Source organism: Vulpes lagopus, chromosome 11 (genome assembly GCF_018345385.1).
Source record: "Vulpes lagopus strain Blue_001 chromosome 11, ASM1834538v1, whole genome shotgun sequence".
NCBI classification, from domain to species: domain Eukaryota; kingdom Metazoa; phylum Chordata; class Mammalia; order Carnivora; family Canidae; genus Vulpes; species Vulpes lagopus.
The window spans coordinates 85403912-85428295 of record NC_054834.1 but is presented as its reverse complement, the minus strand read 5'-3'; the positions used below and the strand labels follow the sequence as shown (position 1 = coordinate 85428295).

At 41.1% G+C, this 24384-nt stretch overlaps 1 protein-coding gene across 7 annotated transcripts in view; it reads left to right on the top strand.

The window, feature by feature from the left end:
- Positions 1–24384, top strand: part of RBMS1 (RNA binding motif single stranded interacting protein 1) — a 214121-nt gene that overhangs the window by 99566 nt on the left and 90171 nt on the right. For 5 of the 7 annotated variants that reach the window (XM_041721831.1, XM_041721827.1, XM_041721829.1 and 2 more), the window contains exon 2: positions 22582–22757. In XM_041721831.1, coding sequence (XP_041577765.1) covers positions 22582–22757 — 176 coding nt within the window. The remainder of the gene's footprint in view (positions 1–22581; positions 22758–24384) is intronic. The other 2 variants (XM_041721825.1, XM_041721828.1) reach the window with 1 other exon arrangement.

Here is a 24384-nt window from a genome sequence, read left to right as displayed (position 1 = left end):
GGGTTTGTGTGTAGGTAGAGTGGAGAAGCAATAAATGCTCTTTCTCTTGAGGAGAGGATGAGTTGCACCACTACCCATTAAAGCATCAGGTTACCTCTAGGGACTTGGAATAGGAGTGAGTTACTGTAGTTATTAGGATTTCCTTCATAATATCGAGGTTCTGGTCATTTGCAGGTATTGTTTTGAAAGCTGTTTTAGAGCTGTAGTTCTGTAGGAATGTGAAGTGGTATTAAAGACTCTAGAGTCTTACACAAAAATGTGGAGATGTTCATCATTTCCATCAGAGGGCTACCTCACTCTTTTATTCTCAACCTTCCCTTTTCTCTTCCCTCCCCTTCCTCTTCTCTTGAAAATCTAAGACACAGGGATCCCTGGGTGGCTCAGTGGTTTAGCGCCTGCCTTCGGCCCAGGGTGTGATCCTGGAGTCCTGGGATTGAGTCCCACGTCGGGCTCCCTGCATGGAGCCTGCTTCTCCCTCTGCCTGTGTCTCTGCCTCTCTCTCTCTCTCTCTCTCTCTGTCTCTCATGAATAAATAAAATCTTTAAAAAAAAAATCTAAGACATATCTTGGATGGTAACAATTCTTTAAGAAAACAATAAATTAGTTATTTCTCTTAACAAAAGGATTCCTCACTATATATATAAATTTTGCTTTACTTGGTGAGTTGTTCTTTTGATTGGGCATGTTTCTTTTTTTTTTTTTTTAAGTTATTATAGTCTTTTTTTTTTAATTTTTAAATTATTTATGATAGTCACAGAGAGAGAGAGGCAGAGACACAGGTGGAGGGAGAAGCAGACTCCATGCACCGGGAGCCTGATGTGGGACTCGATCCCGGGTCTCCAGGATCACGCCCTGGGCCAAAGGCAGGCGCCAAACCACTGCGCCACCCAGGGATCCCCTGATTGGGCATGTTTCTTTTTTTTTTTTTTTTTTTTTGCATGTTTCTTATTACCAACTAGACTGTCATATTTTTAAGCACTGGAACCTGCATTTCTTTCTAGCATTTGATTTATGTAGCATAGTGTTTTTACATGTATGTTTGGGGCACAGTATTTGCTGGTTTTATTCTCGGTTTTCTTTAAAAGTCCTGTTTCTTTGCTGCATTTAAAGCTTGAATTTGCTCATGTAGGATTTTTCAGAAACACATCCGGTGTGTGAAGTTGAGCATGCTTACTAATCATTATTTCGGCAAGAATTTATCAGTGACTATAGCGCTGTGTGTCCGGGATTATACCTTTCTGCCCAAAATGAAGTTGTTGGGTTTACAAAAAGCAGCCACTTTCTAAAGTTTTGTTTTGTTTTGTTTTTGCCATAAATAGTCACAAACACTAACACAAAGATTGAGACCATCTATGAAATGAACACGTGTGGAATGGATTCCGTGACTGAATAGGATGGCCATGTCTTGTCGTGTAGGAGAGGCGCTGTGGAAGGCCTCTCCCAGGGGAATCATCCGAGGAGAGTATTTGTATTCATTTGCACCCGGTGAAGTCTGTAGAGTTGTTAACCCAGAACTCTTTACATGTCAGTTAGGAGCCAGAAAACCCCGTACTGTGGGAGGGATGGTGGGTAAGAACTGTCAGATCAAGGCACCGGAAATTGCTCAGATCAGCTGATGCAAAAGAGGATCTGGAGGGTGTGGTCAGAGAGTGTGCAGTTTTAGAACAAGAGATGCCTTTTCCTGTTGGCAAGGGAAAGGATCAAGTGTCAGTTTGGATGTGTTGAAAGAGACGCTGTGGAGAACAAGGAACAAGATGGTGGCTACTCTGGGAGTGGCACAGTTGCAGAGTCAGGGGGGCTGGGGCATAAGAGAGTAGGAGAGAGAGCCCAGTGCTCTGAAGATTCACATCAGCTGTAGAACCAAAGAGTAGACTTTCCTGGTAGAAGAACACCAGGACTACAGATTTCAAAGGTACACTATCCTGGTTCTGCCCTTTTTAGTGGTTCTAGGGCTGCCTGCATCAGAATCTCCTGGGGTGCTCATTAAAAATGTAAATTTTGGGAGTTCCAGTGCCTCAGGCATACTCAGACCCTGGGGCCGTTGTGAGGTCTCTAGGTGATTTAGAAGCCCACTGAAGTCTGAGGACCGCTGGGTGAAATATTCCTCGGAGAGGCTCTGCTTGTCTGAATCTTTCAGTGATGAAGAATGAGCTGTCTTCTAAAGCAGTGATCTTTTAAGTCCAGGGATGATGCAGGCAGGAAGTGTAAATGGGTGCCAAATAGAGAATGACAAATTTATGAGTAACCAAGTCAAAATTGGGTCCAAAGAAAAATTGGGATACGTCTCTTAAGACTGACGTCAGAAAAGCTAACCACGCGTGTCCCTTAGAAACTTGGTTGGCCAGAGCCCTGGACTAGCTGGGCCGATGCGTCCGAGCCATGCTGGATTTCTGTAGGAAACTGGAAATGTTTCCAGAGGCGTCTGTTACTGTGCTGAGCCAACTACGTTTCCAGGGCCAGCCGTAAGCCTTATAAGGGCCAGATAAAAATCTTTGAAATCCAGGATACAGAAAAGCCTTTTCTTTTGTTCCTGTAGAGTTTTGCCTTTTTTTTTTTTTTTTTTTTTGAAGTAACTCACTATGGCTTGTGTGTGTGTTGGGGGCTCGGGGGAGGCAGGTCCTTGAGTGGCTCCGTGGCTCTGTGGCACCCCGAGGACGTGGCAGGGAGGAGAGGAGAGATGTTGGACATCTGTGCGCCCAGGATGCAGGAGCGACGAGAGCCCGTCTCCGTTTTCTGCCTCCCGTCGGCCTGTGCTGCACGCCCGGCGTGGGCCTCCCCGCAGCCAGGTCCACGACACGTACCAGGTACTGGTAATTTTAGGAACCAGCGCTGACCGCTGAAGAGCTCTTGCTGAAGTTTGAGTTGGCTCAGTTCTTCACTCGTCCCTCCCGAGGGGAGGACGCAGAAAGGATGGGTACGGAGACACGTGTCCCTCGCCTGGGCCTTTCCTCCTCCGTCACCCCCTCCCCAACCCCACTTACCAGAGCGGGTGACAGGATCGTGGAAATCTGAACTCCTGCGTGGACCGCCGTTTCGAGGTCTATGGAGGAGCCAGAAGGGAAAAGCAGCCCAGGAAAATGAAGAGATGAGGGCCAGACTCAGGATGGGATAAACCAGGGAATAATACCCTGTGGTAAAATTTGTTGAAAACAGCAACTTCTGCACCATGTAGGGACGGACACACGCTTCTCAATCCTTCAGGTGACGTCCAGCTGGGAGGACTGGGGATCTGGTTGGAGTAACAGCCCACAGATACCAGCACGCTGGGAAATGGGCCCAAGCTAACAAAAGCAGAGTTAATAGGAATAAATAATCTAAGTCTGCAGTTCAGTGAAAAATACCGAGGGAAATGGAGTATAACTAAGTGTGCGAAAAGGCCTGTGTGGTTGGTTTGACCACAAATGACTATTAGCCAATAAACTGACTTAGCTGATTAGACCATTCACGTAGCTTTACCTACATTAATAAAATTACAGTATTTCAATAAAGAAATGAGATCACCCTACTGCACAGACATTAGAAGTTCTAATGCAAAAGTTCAGCTCTATGTTGAGTTGTTTTTAATCAGGACATGTTCCCCCACCCACCCATAGCAACATTGCATTTGGTAGTGTAGCTCTGAGGTTTCCCCACTGAAATGTTATTATAACAGTAGTTGGATCCCCAGGTTGGCCTCAAAACCCATAGGCTTCTAATGGAATTTCAGGACTGGTAGTGGTAGCTCCAGCTCTGAGTCGCCTGTGAGCGAATGGTGGTCACACGGTACATTAGGTAGAGGGAAAAAATTGCTTTCTCGCTTCTAATAATCGTAATGAAAAATGTAAATTGGGTGGCCTTTTGCACTCTTCCTCTTCCTCTTCTCTGTCTGAAGATTGAGAATAACAAAACTGAGGCACCTCCAGTGGAACATAGTTCCATCTTTAAATTTTCTTGCTGATGCTCTTCTGAACTGTCTTACATGTTGACTATTTCCCCCTATCAGAGCTTAGAAGTTTTTGGATTTCAAAGAGGGGCCCTAACCAGAAGGCATCTCTAATTAGAATTTCAAGTGATAAAACTAGACCCAGGTGAAAAAAAACAGGGAATATGAGGACTGATCAGGTTTCATCGGGCCAGCTTTAACAGGGAGCCTTTCCTGGGAAACCCCCGTCACCCTCTTACCTCCCTATCTCCCACCCCCCATCTTACCTGCCTTATGCAGGAACTTCCACTCTGAACCCACAGGATCATCTTTGTTTCCCATGTTTTCCCTTACTGTGGCTGTGCAAAAGAGCCTCAGAGTAGGAGAAGAGGATTGAGAAACTACTTAGAAGTCAGTTGTACGATTCAGTCTGGTGGTGCCTGCACTGGGCAGAGCCATCACGGCCATCTGGATGCCAAGTTTAGAGGCGGGCATTGAGAAAGATGAACTCAAGGGTGGCTGACGGTTACTGAGCATTTCTTACAGGCTGGGCATTTTACTGTGATGGGCTTGTGCAATCTTCACAACCATCCTGTGAGCTAGAATAGATGGTATCGTCCTCACTTAAGACAGGAAACGTGGGGACGTAAAATATTATGCCCAAAGTCACAGTGAGTGAGTGAGTGGCAGTGGTGGGATCGGAACCAAGGCAGTCTGATTTCAGAATCCATCCTTTCAACCCTAATTGCTGTACTGCCTCCTTAGAAGTTGTCTTGGCCAAAGAAGTTGTTGGTTATTGTCATTTGGCTGGAGCCTTAAAAGAATACCACTGGAGGGATAATAGTTATCATTAAAGATTTAAATTTGGATAAAAGAAAAGACGAGACTTATATGTGGTAGCAGTTAGTAGTGTCAAATTGGGGCATCTACTGGTCTCTAATAATCCCCACCTTCACTCCCAATTGCTGTGCCACAGAGAAATATTTTACTTTGAAAATGATGCGAGGCAAGATGACACATAAGTTTCTTTCTGAGTCTAATTATGGTGAAAGAATTAATTAGTAATATAACTTACTGGGTGCTCATGCAAAATAATTCTCTGTACTTTTGTTGTAAGTTTTATTTACTTAGGTAATCTCTGTATCCAACATGAGGCCCAAACTCACAACTCCGAGATCAAGAGTTACATGCTCTCTCAGCTGAGCCAGCCAGGCACCCCACTGTACACGTTTGGTTACATAGCTCAGGTTTTTTTTTTTTTAAATCAATATTTCCTTTTAAATTTTTATTTATTTATGATGGTCACACACACAGAGAGAGAGAGAGAGAGAGAGGGGCAGAGACACAGGCAGAGGGAGAAGCAGGCTCCATGCACCGGGAGCCCAACATGGGATTTGATCCCAGGTCTCCAGGATCACGCCCTGGGCCTAAGGCAGGCGCTAAACCGCTGCGCCACCCAGGGATCCCTATAGCTCAGGTTTTTAAAAGTAAGGTTGAGAGAGTCAGAATCGACCTTTAGAGAAAGCTGCTGTAGTAGATGGAGTGGTGTCTCTAAGATTCATACTTAACAAGAACTTTAGAACATGAATTCATTTGGAAATAAGATCTTTGCAGGTGTTGTTAGTTAAGGATCTTGATATGAAATCAAAGTGGATTTAAGGTGGGCTCTAAATCCAGTGACTCGTGTCCTTATAAAAAGAGGATAGGACAAAGACACAAAAGAGATGGCCATGTGAACTAGAGGCAGAGTTTGGGATTATGCCACCAAGAGGCAAAAAACAGTGGGAACTGCCAGAAGCCAGAGAAGGCAAAGGATTCTCCCGAGAGCTCTCCGAGGGGAGCATGAACACCTTGATTGCAGCCCTCGGGATCCCTGAACTCTGAGAGAATAAATATGTGTTGTAAGCCACACCAGCCCTCAGAAACTAATACAGCCATTTTCATTTTCTCTCCATTTATAATTTATCGTTGACTTTCGAAGAGCTTAATGCACATATCTAATGTTGTAGTTACTGTACAAACCGTGAGTTTTAAATTCCTAGCAGAAATGCATTACATTAAATCGTATTAGCATGGCTACACTTACATTGAATTAACTTTCTAAAGAGGTGAGGTGCATCTCAAGGAGTAGCTTTTCTCTCTCTCTTTTTTAAAGCTGGAGGGGGAGTGGGCTGTCATTCATCTGAAAGAATTTATCCGACCACTCAGATGACTCCATTAAGAAGTTAGTCTTCTAAATAACTCTCTCTCTTACACTTCTCTAAGGTTAAAAATCAATTAAAAGGATTGGAGTGAAGGTGTCATTTTTCAATTGAGAGTCTAATAAAGCGAATCCTGGCAAGAATGAATAACAACTGCCTGACCAGATGTGGCCATTACCAAAGGCAGTAGGATCCCAAAGTGATTACATCTTCTTGAAGGTTTATAGTAATTCTGATTAATCTGTTTTGAAAAGACAGATTCCCACATATCTCATGTATCCAGAGGCAATAAGATTAAGATTATTAGGACTCATATTTTCCCCTGAATTATAATTCTCGCTATCAATCATGATTTGTCTAGTGTCCCTGGTGTTTTGAAGCCTAAACTAGGAATTTTAAAAGTCCACCTGTCATGGAATTGGGACATTGTTCCAGAGGTGCTTCGGTCTAGAGAGGAAATAGAACAGATTTCCAGTGGAAGTAGAGCTCTTGTTTCAGCTAAGAAAATGATATAATTGATGTATTTCTCCCTAGATGTCAAACTCCTTTCCAAGATACTTAGGTTCCACCACCATCTAACTCTTGCTGACTTCTCTTCCCACCTTGTACCACAGAGATGTTTAACATTCAGTACTTTAATCGCTGCAACAGCCACATATATATATTTCTTCGCCAAACACATAAAGCTCTGGATCCAGACGCAGAGTGGGATTATCAGACAGGATGTGATCACATGTCCTCAAGGGGTTTAGTGGGGGAGATTTGTTCTCTAATTCAAGTGTAGAAATATCATATTAGAAAGTGTAAAACTTTTGTTGAGCTTATGTATTGTATATTGAGAAGATTTAAAGGAAAGCAAGTTGCCTCAGTGCTGCCCTCCCCCCCCCCCCCAGTACCCCAGTAATCATCTTTCACAGTAATGTTGTCACTCTTGGTTTGGGAGTAAGGAAGGACACGTCACTGAGTTTCACAGTTTGGCCACCAGTTTCTTGAGCCAAAACTTTAAGTTTTGTTTTATTGATGGGTGTCAGGAAGATTTTTAGTAACTGTAGCAGTAGCCATGACTAAAAACCTTAATTAAAGCAATTGTGTGTCAACAAGGCGGCAGAAACAGAGAAACTTAAGGGCCTCCCTTCCCCTCGCCCCACACCTTACTCCTCTTTTCTCTTCTGCTTAGCAACTAAACAGGTTGTCAGACCGACTTTACTTTACTACTAGACTGCTAACTCCTCGGTGACCTTGGGAAAATCCTTTATATTCTGTTTTCTCAACTGTATGTTGGTGATAATCATACCTACCCTGTTTTGCTTAAGAAAGAATACATACCAAGCACTTAGCTTGGTACCAGAAACATTGTAAATGCTACACGTTAATGATTAGTACTATGAATAACACTCCGTTCTCTGGGGGAAAAAAGGTTTTCAGTTAAGTTGCCTTGCCTTAAAACGTTCTGCCCCCCTTTGGTTTTTGCTTTTCTAGCTATGCTTAAAGACCACCTAGATTGTTTTGAGAGTAAGAAAAGGATAAAATATTATAGCTCCAACTAAAATGAGTGAACACATGGCTAAAACCTACCCCCTTCCATTAAGGGGAAAACATCAGTCTTGGCTTTTTACCTATTTCTGGAAAGACAACTGCTAGCAGGGATTTGCACAAGTAAGAATTGGACTTTGCAGTAAGGGAGAATGGAAATGAAGGCAGAGTCTGTCTTGCAGGCAGAGTTGCCACAGGTCTTTCCAGGGACAGCACAGTGAGCTTACCTATCCAAAGCATCATGGATAAAAATTCTGACCCCAATATTTACAGACTGCCGTTTAAAAAAATCTATCCAGGCAGGATTAAACTGCCCTTTAGATTGAATCTTCTCAATCAGTTTGCTTGGTGATAGAAGTTCTTCTAAAAGTAGGGTGACATTTTACTTTGAACAGTTCTTACGTAACTGGGAGCAGCTACGGGGTGGCGGGGGGAGCACAGAGGAGCTGCTGCTGTCCTCCGCATGAGGGTAGACCTGCTGCCTCTGCCTCCTGGCCGCGGGGCAGAAAAGGCAGCTTACCTGTTCAGTCCTCATTTTTTTTTTTTCCATTTTAGAAGTTAAGAGTGCCTGATTTTTCCCATTTTAGAAGTTTTTCAAATAAAACCCACCATTCTCAGTTCATTCCTTTGCTCTACACTTTGACTTTTAAATTGGGCAGCGAGCTCTGTTTTGAGATTAAATCTAGTCCAAAATGTAAAAAAAAAAAAAAAATCCAAAGAACTTGAATTTTAGGACGCATGACATTGTATGGAGAAACAGAAATTTTATTTTATTTTTATTTTTTAAGGATTTATTTATTTATTCATGAGAGACAGAGGCAGAGACACAGGCAGAGGGAGAAGCAGGATCCCTGTGGGGAGCCCGATGCGGGACTTGATCCTGGATCCTGGGATCAGGACCTGAGCCGCTGGCAGGCTCCCAACTGCTAAGCCACCCAGGCGTCCCCAGAAATTCAAAAAAATTGTGGTCCTCTCTTGCATTTTTTTTTTTTTTTCAAAATGATTTGATAATGTAAGTCTGTGCTGAAGTTTTGATTCCACTGCTTTGTGTCCACTAACTCTAGAGATCTGGCCTAGCTGCAGGCCACACCTGAATCTGTGTTCCTATCTGCTCTGTCTGGGCAGGGGGCCCACAGCAGTGTTTGGGCTCTGGCCTGCTTTTCCCTTTCCTGTGCTGGAAATGTGCACTGGCTGCTTTGGATGGGATGGGGGTCAGTGGAGGTGAGGGGAGAACTGGTTCATGGAGTGGAGTCTCTTAAGCCAGTCTCCATGTGGACATGATTTTCTTCATAAGTATTTCTTTGTGGTCAATGGGAAGGATGATGTTGTTTCTTGTTTTGTGCATTTAGAAGGGCAGAGATTTATGAAACCCAATTTGGAAACTTGTCACTAGTAAATTAGGTTAATCTGGGATTGTGATTGAGAATGAAAGATCGCATGTTTGATTATGCGCAACAAAGGTAAAAGATACTTTATTTGACATTATAATGAAACTATAATATAATGAGGAGAAAAGGAGATTGTAAAACTTAAGTGTAGTCTCTAAGTACTGTGCTGTCTCACATCCGACCCCACACATGGAGGTTCTGGTTCTCCATTCTAGGGAGCCAGAACTTTATTGCCCAAGGTTCCTTGAAAAAGAAACTCCCTCTGAAATTTTAATAACTAGCAATGTGTACATTTAGTTCATTTTGGTAAAGGTGATGGTAGCTTAGGCATTGTGATTAAGTTTAGTAACAAAATAAGGTGTTCAGGAAGGTTAATAACTTCACTCTTTTTCTTCTTGAGCAATAACTCCCTACTCAGAGTATTGTGAAATAATTTTAAGACTAAAAGGAAAAAATTGCATCTGGTTTACGTAAATATTGAAACCGTTTCCCAGATTCTGCTTGCTGCAGAATGCAGTTCTACTTCACTTTATCTATTTGAGGCAAGATCAAGAGAGGAATGAACCTTGCCAGCATTTGAGTTGGTTAGAGTCCAAGGCATCTTGGGTACTCCAGGGTTGATAGCATCACTCCTGAAATGATTAGACAGGAGTGCATGGGCTGATTCCATAAAAGAAGAAGAAGAAGCTTGTATTCAAGCTCTTAGAAGTAGTGGATACTCAGTCCAAAAATGTAGTATCGATAAAGAGAGATCTGACGTCTCCCGAAAGCTTGTCCCTGCAAAACTGGGGAAACGTTTAGTCAGACCAAGAAAGTAACAGTTTTCCAGAGTATACCAGCTACTGGGAGCAAGGTTTGCATACATTTTTGGACTTTTGAAGGCAAATCAGCTCATCTTAGAGAATTAATATGGGCATAATCATTGTGAAGCTTTAGGATAAGAGCCGGTGCTGGAATGCAGGAAAAGGAAAAGTTGTACAAAATCTCTCTTTTTCTTGGTAAGGAAATTGAGAGGTTGAAGGTACTTATTTAAGAGTATGAATTTGTGACATAAATAGGGAAATCAGATAGGAGGTAGACAACTTTGGTGCATCTTCAAAGGTTTCCAATCTAAGCTTGTTAAATTGCCATTTGATCCTGAATGTACTTCTCTCTCTCTTTCTCTCTCTTTCTCTTTCTCTTTCTCTTTTTTTAAAGATTTTATTTATTCATGAGAAACACAGGCAGGGGGAGAAGCAGGTTCCTCGCAGGGATCCTGATGTGGGACTCGATCCCAAGACCCTGGGATCATGCCCTGAACCAAAGGCAGATGCTCAACCACTGAACCTCCCAGGCGTCCCTGAATGTACTTCTCTGACAGGCAACAAAACTGCTGTAGTTAATGTTTCATTTTTGTGTCTTCTAATAGATAGCTGTTGTAGATAATGATTGTGCATGCTATCCACAAATTTTTAATAGCCACAAAGACAGAAATGGTGCCATTCTTAACAATTTTTAGGAGTTTTGAATTAGAGGCACCTGGGTCGCTCAGTGGTTGGTGCCTTTTGACAGCAGAGTTGGGGATGGAGACTTGGTTCTGCCTTGAATTAGCTGTATGACCTTGGATATATGCTTCAACTTCTCTGGGTTGAGGGAATAGGTTAGGTCATTGTTTCTCAAAATTATTAAAGCCAAGCTCCCTTTAATAAAAATTAAAATACTGCAACACTCCCCTCCCCCCACACACACAAAACCATCTCTCAAGATTCTGTTAATTTCCAGTTGAGAATTATTAGATTGCATTATCTCTGATGTCTTCTCTCATTGCTAACATTTTGTGATTCTGAGCAGATACTAGATTGCAAATCAAATGAACAAAAGTTTTTATCATATTTTGTGAGTAAGTGCAGCTTGTTCCTTCTTAAAGCACGAAGGGGGAACCTTTCTGAAATTCATCCTCACGCACCGAGAGCAGTGCCATGAGTCCTGCTGTAGTGCATGGGCGTCACCCAGAAGCTTGGTAGAAATGCACAACCCTGGTCCCCCCCGAAATGACTGGTGGTTCAAATGTACATCACGGTTTGAGAAGCGCAGCCGACCATTAGTTTTTAATCTGCAAATGACAATGTTAGTGTAATCTCAAATCAATTTAGTAGGTCACTACCAGCATTTCTTTTTTAGGGAAATAGAGAAGAAAAGATAACATTATGGTAGATTGAATATGGTAAAGGAAAATAACTGTTTCACAAAATTTTTGTTTCAGTTTTTATAGTTTTGCCTGTAAATATATTCAGAGTTGTGAATTCAGACAAAAACTTATTTTTTGAGGTAGATTTCAGGCAAAAAAAAAAGTTAAAAATCACTGTGCTATGTAACAGAGACACAGACACAGTTTCAGACACAGTCAGACATTGTATCTCAGATACATCAGAGACAATGTATCTCAGAGATAACCATCTCCTCCTTTCAGTTTATCCCCACAAAATGTCACACAAACACATATTTACATAGAGACACACAGAGAAACATAATAAAGAGGTGGCTGTTCTATACTAATTATCCATCCTGTATCAGATGTAAGCTGCTGGATTTTATCATGAGAAAGAATGAATGCATTCATTAACTTTTTGAGTTGTATTAACTCAGAAAATTTTCATTTGATGATGTTTTACTTTGGCTACGTACAAATCACAGCAGTGTCAGATAAGATTTCATTTTAAAAGTTCTTATGGGGAGATTTTAAATACTTTTTAGTTTCCTGAAAGTGTAGATAATGCTTTTTTTTCTCCAGGGGTTAGTTTATGATATTGCAAGCTTGTTTACCTAGCCCTTTACATCTTTTTTTTTTTTTTTTTTTAGCCCTTTACATCTTAAAAAAAAAAGTAGTAAATTCATATGGGGTTTTGGGGGTAAGCTGACTCGTTTAATTTTTCCCAGTTTAATGTTTAGTTAACCACTTTACAGTACTTTCAATAAGTATTTTTCATTGTGAAGACAAAATATTTTGAGATAGGTAATTTCCACCCTGAAGACTTTGCAATCTCAGCAGTAATTCTTTACTTACAAGAAATACAAACTGTACTGTACATAGACTTTTAAAAACAGCTGGAAGGAAGTTGTCAGTGCTGGAATCCTAACTCCATTGGGGTGAGGCAGGAAATCAGAACATTGCAGAGGTGTTCTGAACTGTCATGATAAAGGCAATGCTGCGCTTCCCTTAGGAAGTTTTCTTTTTTCAAGTTATTTTGAGTAAAAAGGAAAAGAAGAGTTCATTCTTGTCTCTTTTACAAGGCTGTGTTGAAGAAAAGTGGTGTAGATCTGAAAACTCCTCATTTGGGGGTCAGAAGGAGGAAAAAAAACATACCACCCACCTGCATTCAGAATCCAGAAGAGTAATTTCACACCTGAAGTTGGGCAGGATTTTATGTTTACCGAGTTCTAATCGCTGGTGGTTTGGGATGGAATTTGCTTGTTGTTTTGAATTTTCTTTTGAGATGATCTTGGCGCTATTACATGGTCCTTCTCTATATAAGAGATTAAATAGAATGTGAAATGCAACTTTTTGTACTGATTACATATTGAGACAAAAAGATGCTGGACTATTAACCAACGTAAAGTCTTGGCAGATCTGTTATTAAAGTGATTTTAGCTATAATATATTCACCTTAAGAATATTCTGGTTTGGAGAACTCTGAACATTATATAATTTTAAAAAATTGTTCTTTTAAGCCTTAGTTGTTTAGTATAGCTTATATATTTATAATATTTTCTCATAATCATCTGTGACTAAATAGGGAAATCAGTGCTTGGCCTAAGTGGGGTAGGGAAACGTGATGGCAGTGTGATTACCGCAGCTTCCAGCTGCAAGATGCAAAGTGTGACTCTTCTTTCTGGGGTCTGCCCGTTTAACCTCCTACTCCATTTCTCTTCTGACTATTTGGCAGACAGATAAGAGGACCCACGGGCCTGGCTGGGTTCTGTTTTCTCTCTAGCTAGAGAAACATTATCCAGCCTTAGAATTTGAAGGCTAGAAGGGAACATAGAAATCATGTAGTCTAACCTGCTTGTTGCCCAGATGAGGAACTGAGCTGCCCACAGATGATGTTCCAGTTGCTGCCAGGCAGAATTTGAATCCAGATATTCCGATTATTCCATCCAGTAATTTTTGTTTTCCGTAGACCTTTTCATAGAAAGGAGGGAAAAGAATTTCCGCATTTTACTTCCTCCCAAATTATCGCCGGTCATTTACCATCTTTAAATTTTCTTTTCTACCTGGGAGACCTCTGTATAATAATCTGTGATACCATGTCCATATTCTCTCTTGATTACTAGGTTATTGTCCTACCTTTCTAGTACCATCCTCCTGTCCCTTCCCTTTCTGGAACATCAGCTTGTCCTGGCTGACCAAGGTTGGTCTTTTCACAAACTTTGATGAGCAATGATCCTTCCTGTCTGTATCTTTGTTGGTTCTTGTCCTCTCTCCCCCCCATGGGACTGCCATTTATCTAATGCTTAAGGACTTGCCACCAATATTCAGCTCACTCAGCCATATATACCCCTCTGTGAAGCCTTCCTCAGCCCTTCTGTCCTAGGCCCTTTCATCCCCTTTCATCCCTGATCTTCCCTTTGTTGAACTCTTAGGTTTTTGTGGGTTTGTTCTTTTTTTTTTTTTTAAGAAATTGTGCCATACCACAGTATTATGTGTGATACGGGATATAAGGCCAGGAACCCACTGTTAAAGGTATTTCCTTCCTAGACACACAGAAAGATGCTCAGCATCACTAATCATCAGAGAAATATGACTCAGAACCACTAGCTAGCACCTTGCATCGTCAGAATGGCTGGTATCAAAATGACAAGAAGTAACAAGTGTTGGTGAGGATGTGGAGAAAAGGGGGACCTTCATGCACTGTTGGTGGCGATGCAAAGTGGTGCAGCCTCTGTGGAAAACAATATGGCAGTTTCTCCAAATACTAAAAATAGAAGTACTGTATGATCCAGTAATTCTGTTTCTGGATATTTACCTGAGGAAAGCAAGACCGCTAACTTGAAAAAATATGTTGCATGTCTGTTTATTGCTGCATTATTTAAAATAGCTAAGATAGGAAGTGACCTAAGTGTCCATCAATAAATGACTGGAAGAAGATGTGATACAGATACATAATGGAATATTACTCAGCCATAAAAAAGAACACAATTTGGCACTTGTGATAAGATGGATAGACCTCGAGGGTATTATGATAAGTGAAATAAGTCAGACAGAAAGACAAATACCATATGATTTCACTTATGTGTGGAATCTAAGAAACAAAACAGATGAATAGACAAAATACAGAAGGAGAGTCATAAATATGGAGAACAGAAAGGTGGTTGCCAGAGCAGAGGCGGGGGGGGGGGAGGGGTAAAATAGGTGAAAGGGATTTAAGAGCTACAGACTATCCATTATAAAATAAATGCATCATGGTGATGACAAATACAGTTTAGGGAATATTGCCAGTAAGATTGTAATATAACTACATTTATTATGGCGAGCATTGCATAGTATATAGAATTATCAAATCACTATGTTGTAGACCTGAAACTAATATACTGCTGTATGGCATCTATACTTCAATACTAATTTTTTTTTAAAATGTCATTAAAATATTTTCCTTGCTAATGAATGTGCTTTCCAGTAGGAAAGGTTTGAGCCCATTGCTTTAAGCTCCTCACTTACTGTCTTGGTCCTGGAATTTCCTGGTGAATAAATCCTCTCTAATGCCTCCAGTTTATCTTTACTTATTTTATTTAATTAATGCATACATACATACATACACACATACTAGGCTCCACACTGTAGACTCCCAGTGTGGGGCTTGAACTCATGACCCTGAGATCAAGACCTGAGCTGAGATCAAAAGTCAGACACTTAACCGACTGAGCCACCCAGGCACCTCACTTCCAGTATATCTTTATGTCATTTTTTTAAATGATTATTTTTTAGAGCAGTTTTAGTTTTACAGTGAAATTGAGAGGGAGCTACACAGCTTTCCCACATACCCCCTACCCCCCACATGTTATAACCTCTCCTATTGTCAGTATCACTCACTAGAATGGCATATTTTTTCCCCAAGGCTGAATCTACACAGGCAGAGTGTTCGAGGTTTACCTTAGGGTTCATTCTTGGTGGTGTACTCCCTGTGGGCTTAGACAAGTGTATAATGATATGTATTCACCATTAGAGTATCATGTAGACTAGTTGCATTAATCAAAAAATCATCTGTGCATGTTTATCCCTCCCTTCCCCCCAGCCCATGGCAACCACTGGTCTTTTTTACTGTCTCCATAGCTTTGCCTTTTCCAAAATGTCATGTAAGTGGGAACCACAGAAAATGTGGCCTTTCAAATTGGCTTCTTTCACTTAGTAATGTGCATTTAAGGTTCCTCTGTGTCTTTCATGGATTGATAACTCATGTCTTTTTAAGCACTGACTGATACTCCATTGCCTGGATGGACTACAGGTTACTACTGATCCTTTCACTATTGATGGGCATCTTTGTTTCTTCCAAAGTTATGAATAAAGTTGCTATATTTGTCTAGTGCAGGTTTTTGTGTGGGCATAAGGTTTTAACTCCTCTAGGTAAATCCCCAAAGAGCACAATTGCTAGATGGTATAATGAGAGTGTGTTCAATCTTGTAGGGAACTGTCAGTGTGTCTCCAAAGTGCGGTTCCCTGTCAACCTGTGATTTGGAACATCTTTTCTTAACGCTTATTTTTCATTTGTGTGTCTTCCCTGGTAAGGTTCGGTAAGATCTTCGGCGCATTTTTAAATTGGGTTGTTTGTTTTCTTATTGGTGAATTTTAAGAGTTCTTTGTAGAGTTTGGATAACAGTTTATCAGATCTGTGTTTTGCAAATATTTTCTCCCATTCTCTGGCTTGTTTTCTCATTCTATTGGATTTCTCTCTTGCAGCACAGAAATGTTTGATGTTAATGAAGCCCACCCTGTCAATTACTTACAGAGTATGTCCTTGGTATTGGACCTAAAAAGTTAGGACTATACCTGAGGTCATCTTGAGTTTTCTCCTGTGCTATTTTCTAGGAGTTTTACAGGTGTACGTTTTAAATTTAGGTCTGTGATTGCCTTTAATTAATTTTGGTGAAGGATGTAGGGTCTGTTGTCTAGATTCATGCTTTTGCATGCAGATGTTCAGTTGTTCTGGCACCATTTGTTGACAAGACTATCATCGCTCCTTGTACTGTTTTTGCTCCATTGTCAAAGATGAGTTGACTATATTTATGGGGTTTTTGTGTTGGTTTTTGGCTTTCTCCCCCTTCATAAACACAATTCCAAACCCTAGAAGGAATAAATAGCACAAGAACTGTAGGGTGTTCCTTGGCCCAGGGTTCTCAGCAGGCAACCTGGGGCATCTGTGGAATTCTTGGCAGAACCTTTGGAGAGAACCAAACAATTGAGGTGATTTGCATGCGGGAGCACAAACCAGATCTTTAAAAGATTTTTGGATGATAAAGGAATCTAGTTTTTTTTTTTTTTTTTTAATGGAAACTTCAAAGAGAATTTGACCTCAGAAATCACACATTGTGTCTAAGGTATGTTTTCTACTATGGATTTTCAACACCTGGCTTGCTCTTTCTTTTTTCCTCCTCCAAAACCACTACCTCCACCCCAGAAAGCTTTTCTAAGCTGTTTTCACTTCTAAAGACTTTTCTCTGTTGTTTATTTTCACTTCTGTGACATGGTCTCTGTCCATTCAGTCAGTCATGTTGTATACAACAGATATTTATCTTCTTCAGTGGAAGTCTTAAATTCGTTTCTTTTATCCAAAGCCTAAGAAAATGCTGCTCTGTTCATGAACTTAGATAAAGAGATTTCTGTGTGAAGACTATAGCTTTACATGCAAGGATTAGCTTGATAGCTATCTTAGAGAATATTAATTGTGAAGTATATTGGAGATCTTTAGTTTTATTTTAATAGCTAACATAACATCATGGCCCTCTCCTTTGATAAATATAACCCGAGAAAAATACTGAATAATCTATTGCTCAGTTTCGTAGTCTTAGAGGCTACAAAACTTGTTTTCAAAGAAGGGACAGTGGCTCTATGAAAACCAGTTTCATGAACTAATTAGCCATATGATGTTAAGCCCTGATATCTTAGCATCAAATAGGACTAATTGATATTTGCCCTTTGGCCCTCTCTCTCACATGATGGCTAAGTAAGAGTCTGCATGTGTGAAGGGGCACTATTGTTCTTCATTAATATAGGTGATCTCTCACATACTGGCCTACCCAGAAGAACATCTGCTTCCTGGCTAGTTTCTCATCTCTCACTAATTCACCTCCCACTTCTCAGCTGTGTGTACTTTCCCAGCTCCTGTGCCAGGAACTTTTATCTTTCACAGCCACTAGTCCTGGCCCTCTTTGAGCCACTCAGATGTCGAAAAGAAAACAAAGAAAATACCCTAACTGTGGTGAAACTGGCCCATTTGGATGCTTTCCCTCCCCATTCCATAATTCCCTTAAATTGTTAAATTATTTTACATCTTGAAAGCTTTATGGAGAGGAACTAGTGTGTGGAATTAGTGTGGTTATCTAATGTCTTTACACAGTACTCAGTTCATGTCAGGCTTGATAATGTACCATTTCCTGGTGAAAGACAATAATGTTCCATAACTTCTGGCTGCACTGTAGGGGCTATTTTGCTTTGGACTAAGGAAATAGTTGATGTGTTAAACCTCCCTGCAGTTGGGCTGGGGGTGGGGTGGTGGTGGTAGAGTGTGTGTGTGTGTGTGTGTGTGTGTGTGTGGATGCACACGTTGTGCAATCATTGCGTGGCGGGATGGCGATGGGGATTATGGATTTTGGATTGTAACCTTCTTAAACTATAAGGTTGGTAGCCTTAGAGAAGACTTGAGGGCAATTAAAAGGCAGATTCTGGGTTTCCCTTCAAAATGTATTAGAGTCCCCAGGGAAGTTAGTGACTGAGGGGGAAGTGAGGAGAACTGCAGCTGTAAGATGGGTTGGAGCACAATCCTTGTGGCCTGTTAGTACCAGGGAGGAAATGAGACAATAGAATTTGTAATGTCAGATTTTCATTTTTATTCATTGTCTTCGGTGAACAGGAATCTGCAGCAGTACGTGATTACTAATATATTTTGGTTCACCAATGGTTTTTGTCTTGCCTTTTTCATAAACAACCTTTAGACTTGTATTTATATAGAAGAGTCTACTTAATGTGATGTCGGAGTAGGGTAACGTGATGGAAAGGGAAATAGATCTGATGCGTGCATAGTCGCCGCATGCCTGTTGTTGACCATCCTGTCTGAGTGTAGGAGGCCAGTGGGCCTTCCTGGCGGGATAGAGGCCTCAGGGTTGTCCACACAGGAAGTCCTCCTTGATCGCTGACAAACCTCTTCCTGCTGGTGCCCACACCCACTCTGTAGGGGTTGCAGAGAGGGTCTGCGAGTACAGCCATTCCATTTATTCACCACCAGCTGGTTTTCTGTCAGTTTTGGCATGCACATTAAGCCCAGGTAATGTTATTGTGAAAAACTGAATTAGTTTTTTTTCCCTGCCCTTGGATAAAAAGCTTGATGGGTAGCTTGTTTACCTGATCCGAAGCGGTGACATTAGGCCAGAGGAGGCTGAGGTAGACTGCTGGGCTCTTGTGGGATGGGTCAGTGCTCAACCCAGGCCAGCCAGTCACTCAAGGTCCTTAATTAGGTTGAATTTGTGTAAATTGGCTACTTACTTCCTCCAAGGGGACAAGAGATGAGAACGGGGGTGGGAGTCCTTTTCAAACTCCAGGGAAGCTTTAGGGATTTTGAGAGGCAAGATTAAAAAGACAATCAGTGATAAAAACAATTTGGTAAAATATTCTCCATTGGTAAGTTTTTTTTTTTTTTTTTTTTTTTTTTTTTAAGTTTACCCTTTGTGCCGTTGAACACAGAGTGTTATTGTTTTGAATTGGTCGGAGCTGTGAAGCTGGAGTTCAAGACTTGTCAGTGTTTACATTTCAATTGCGTTTTAATCTGGAAGCAAGAGTTTAAGTCTTCACTGGTTAAGTCTAGCTGTTCTAAAATGCTGACTCTGGTGTTCAGCCATAATGTGCTGTTGCTTTCAGATTTTTTTTGTGTAGAATTCTTTTGTTAATAAAAATATAAGGTAGAGTTTTAAAAACTAACCTTTCAAAAGCTGACTTTGTAAAATACACCCACACACAAGCTGACTGTGTGTGTGCTCATTAAATTAAGGGCACCTTTTTGTCTTTCTCAAAAAAAGAAAAAGATAGCTAGCCACCAGTGGTATTAAGGGTCCCATTTCAGAGAAACTTGAACTTAATATTTAGATTGCAGGAAGGATGGGCACAGCTAAATGAAATAATACAAACAGCACATTTAGGATATGGATGGTTCTGGTGTACCATGAAGAATGCTGTTTTGAGGGCTCTGGTTTTGGCAGGTTTGACAGACTTGCCATCTTCAGTGTGTGACCATGGCATATTACTGAGCCTCTGTTGAGATTCTGTTTCCTAATGTGCCGAAGGGGAGAACAATGATGTATCTGCGTCATTGGATTAGGGAAGATCATACACATGAAGCACTTGCCACAGTGACACACATTAAACATGCAGTATGAGACAGTAGTATTACTCAAATTATTGCAATTATCATTAACCCATTCTGAATATTTAGAGTTACATAGCTTTATTATGTTTGAATTTTCTTCTTTAAACATGTGTTCAATCTTTATTATGATTTAACTTGTTGATTTCCGTGAGTTTTATAAACCTAATCTTTGATCTAAAATTTTCTACACCAGAAAATAGAAAATTGGCAACCTAGAGCAAGCTAGCTGTCTTCAGCTAGTTCTGAGAAATAGTTAATATTAGGATAACACTTTAATTTGAACTTGTTCTGTATAGGATTCGCCAAAGGCCAGTCATCCTCAGGGCACATTCAGAAACCCCTGTCTCCCACCTGGGACCAGAATGTTCGGAGACTTTTTCCACCATAGGGCAGGATAGAGGGGAAGCATGGAGAGACGGGGGATATGCTCCACACCTACTTCCCAGAGTGAGAAAATAATACTGTAATAAATATAGAGGCTTGTCAAAGATACATTAAATCAGCTATGTAAATTCTGAGATATAAATCATGGTTCTACTTTTGCCAAAAGTAAATACATAAATAAAAACCTACTCCTTTCATGTCCAAATAATCTCTTAGTAAATCATACCCCCAGATGTTTCGTTTAATCCTACAAGTCCACACCGGGCACTCCACTTTCTACCCCAGAGAAGAGGTTGGAGCTGATACAAACTTGGAATGTGGTCTTTAAACCATCGATGGTTCATTTGCTTCACTATGGTCTAATGCCTCAGAGGTGGGGACGGAACAGATCCACAGCTTTTTTCAGACTTCTCCAGGGCTTACCCCAGGTGACCAGGTTCCATCCCCCAACAGCTACACTAAACATAGTGGGTCCTACTTTGAGTAACGGTGTGGTTTGTGGCAAAGACAGGTTCTTGGACATTAATCAAAGACAATTTAACAAAAATTTCAGCCTTGCCTAGATATGAGTTCTTTGTGTAAATCAAAGGCTTAGGATAGGGGGGCAGTTGTGTGTGTTACTTCCCAGCACCTCTGTTCTAAACTGAAATGCCAAATAGGGAGATGCCTGGCTAATTGTAAGGAGCAACTAATACAGAGTAATTTTGGAGAAGGAACACAGGCCTTTGTGTGATATGGCTGGGGATCTGAGATGCCGCCTGCGGCAAAGCAAGGGACAGTGCTTACTCTTTGTTTTACTTCTAGAAAGCAGAGTCTTTATCCCCTAGGGAAAAACAAGAGATGAGAGAAAAGGATATGAGTTCAACTGCTTATTAAGGGCATAACTCAAATAGATTTGATAGGATATGGTCTCAGGTAGGTTTTTTCTTGAATTAAGCAGTATGGTTATTTCTAGTTAAGTTCAGCCGTCATTTATACTTTGACTATTGTAAACCCTTCTTGCTACTTTCCTTCTGGAAGAGAATCACTTGAGGTAAAGTGATGTTTGGACTCAATAATCTTAGCAAGGACTCTGGGCAGTAAGAAGAAAAAAATACATAGTAGAGGTGCAATGGTGGCCCAGTTGGTTGAGCGTCTGACTCTTGGTCTCAGCTTAGGTCTCTATCTCAGGGTTGTGAGTTCAAGCCCCACATTGGGCCCTATGTTGGGCTCCACACTGGACATGGAGCCTACTTTAAAAAAAAAAATACACATTACAGAAAAGAAGTAATGATTACTACATGTCCAGATTAATGAGGATCCCATTGTGGGAGGTACTGTGGAGTTAGGATAGTCATGGCAGAAACTGGATGCAGAGCCGGATCTATAGTTAATAACTGAGGTTGCTGGCATGGTAGGCAGGGTTACATATATTGCAAGGGATCTTCTGCTTTTTGAACTTTCCAAAGTGGAAATTAACTGTGTCTTCAATGTGCCGGATTAATGTTTGTTTGTGGTTATAAAACTCAGGCTGTAAGATTTGAAATTTTTTTTTTAATGTGCAGGGACTATAATTTTACACTTTTATATTTTCAAATTGTTACTTAGTATAAGTGAAGTCCTTGGGTTAGTATATTTATTATTGAGATGTGAGGTGAAAAGAACTTCCATGTCCTGCTATGAAACTGCTGAGCATTTGCTTTGAGGGCACTTGAGGGTATGCTCACTTCCATCTCAGACCGAACCATTTAACTTCCTCAAAAGTCATGTGTGTGGCATAGGGCAGAGAAGTGTGGTTTCTTTCGATTGGTTAACAGAGAATTATCTGGTGTGAGTACAATTTCAGACATTCTTCCTAGGTGGCTGCCGACTGCGAAACCACACCGAGCCCTACGTTCAGGCTTTACAAAAGCTGTGTTCCTTGCTGCAAGGCCTGGGAAGGTTTCCAACTACCACACCGTTCTCACAGGGGTTAAATTTCACAAGGTTGGCCAGAGCGAAAGGCAGCGTGCCTGTAAATCTCATCCAGATGTCTCAGTGGAGCCGTGGGCCAGACTCAGAACTAGGTGAAGTCTGCCGCCTTTGAGCCTTGTGATGGAACTCAAACTTTGCTACACTCGGAGAGTAATTTTTTTTTTTTTCCCCCAAGAGTCTTAATAAAATTATCAGCAACTTTCAATCAAATGTTATTCAGAATTTGAAAACCTTTTCAAAAGTCTAGTGATTTCTAAATGACTGTATCGTAAAATGATATTATCACCTAACTTCATGCAAGTTAATTTTGAGTCTCAGTAGATGTGTTCCTTAAAAGGTGTGAATACATTAATCTTATATAAATTTTTAGCCCTATTTAAGGCAAACGTAGAGACTATTCTACTGAATAAATTCCTGTTACTAATTGCATGCTGAGGGAGAGGGCTTTTTCTGTAGAACGAGCAGGTCTTTTTTGAGGTGTAAATTAAAATGTATACATGAAAGTCACTTGAGAGGATCTGTATTTGTTTTCTTGAGAGAGTTCATATGGCCTGTGAAGGGGGGCTACCCCTGTTGCAGCTGGTTTTCTGACGCTCCCCATCTTTGTCTCTCAGCAGTCTCTGGTCCCAGCCCACCCCATGGCCCCTCCCAGCCCCAGCACCACCAGCAGTAATAACAACAGCAGCAGCAGTAGCAACTCAGGATGGGACCAGCTGAGCAAAACGAACCTCTATATCCGGGGACTGCCTCCCAACACCACAGACCAGGACCTGGTGAAGCTGTGTCAGCCGTAAGTAGCTATAATTCTTGATTGTTTTCAGCTGATAGTTCTTTTATCCTTTATCATATTCTAAAGAGATATAAATTGTCTTAGAAGAGATGTTTAGCGCAAGTGTGAACCCTCATTACCGACACAGTGACAGTTCCCAAGTTTTCAGTCCTCAGACACAGCATTAACATCAGCAGAAAGCCTGTATAACAAAATAAATTAGAACATCTTCTCAGTGGAACTTGGCTTTATTGACATTTGACATATGAGAAGTAAAAGAAGAATTTTTGCAAAACTTTTGGCTGGAACCATATTAGGGCTGCTCTCAGGGGTTTTGTTTTTTGTTTGTTTGTTTTGCAATAGTCCCTCTGGGAGCCAGTCTATCCATGATGAGAGAAACTTTAGCTATTACCATTTGTCAGAAAGGTAGTTACCATCTAGCTATCTTTCTAATTTTTTTTTAAGATTTTATTTATTTATTCATGAGAGACACAGGCAGAGGGAGAGGCAGGCCCCCCCCCCCACAGGGAGCCCAATGGGGGTGGGGGGACCTCCATCCCTGTTTAAGGATCATGCCCTGAGGTGAAGGCAGATGCTCAAACCACCGAGCTACTCAGGCGTCCCCATCTAACTGTATCTTAAATGTGTGTAAGACTCTTAATTTTAGCCAGGAAATAATAGTGTGTCTTCACTAGCACCTACAGCTTTGTGGTCTGGGTTATTCACTCTCCTCTGTTTGGGAATTCTTATTTCCAAAATTCCTATTTCTTTTCTCAGTGCCACCCTTTCTGAGTCTTGGGAAGAAATGTGTGCGTGTGCATAAAGCTCCAAAGTAAATATGCGTTATATGCTAATGTTGTTGAAGAACAGAATATAAATGTTACTTTGCAAATGATGTTAACTCACTAAGTAAGAAAGCACTAATTTAAATCATCAAAGAGCCAGGGACGCCTGGGTGGCTCAGCGGTTGAGCATCTGTCTTGGCTCAGGGTGTGATCCTGGGGTCCGGGGATCGAGCCCCACATCAGGCTCCCTGTGAGGGGCCTGCTTCTCCCTCTGCCTCTCTCTGTCTCTCTCTCTCATGAATAAATAAATAAAATCTTTTTTAAAATAAAATTAATAAATAAATCAAGGAGCCAGAAGCACTGGCCAGGGCAGGGATCACTGTGTAAAGAGCTATAGAAGCCTCCACATATCACAGCGTCTTTTATTTACCAAAGATAATTATGGTCCTTGACAAAAAAAGGGGGGGCTTTATGTAACTGTGGAAGAAAATGTCTACTCAAGAATGTTTCCCAGTCCCTGAAAAATATTCCCGTTTCTCAACAGCTGATTAATGGCATCTCATTTCCGTTGTCTTGGGTACAATACAGATTCATTACTTATTAAAGTATGTTTCGGAACTTGGGCAGTATTTCCAAAGTGGAACTAAAAGTAACATCTGGCCTTCCACAAGGAGGTGCCGGTGGTTTTGCTTTGTTTTGTTTTTAGAGAGGAGGTGGGATGGCAAGTGGTAGTTCTTTAGGGTCTGGAGAGTTTTCCTATGGCCACCACTCTCAGCACCCTCCCTGTGCCTTTCCCGGGTCACCCTTTTGATCCACCCTCTTAGACTTTGACCCAGGCCCTTGTGCTTTTCAGGGCAGTGAAA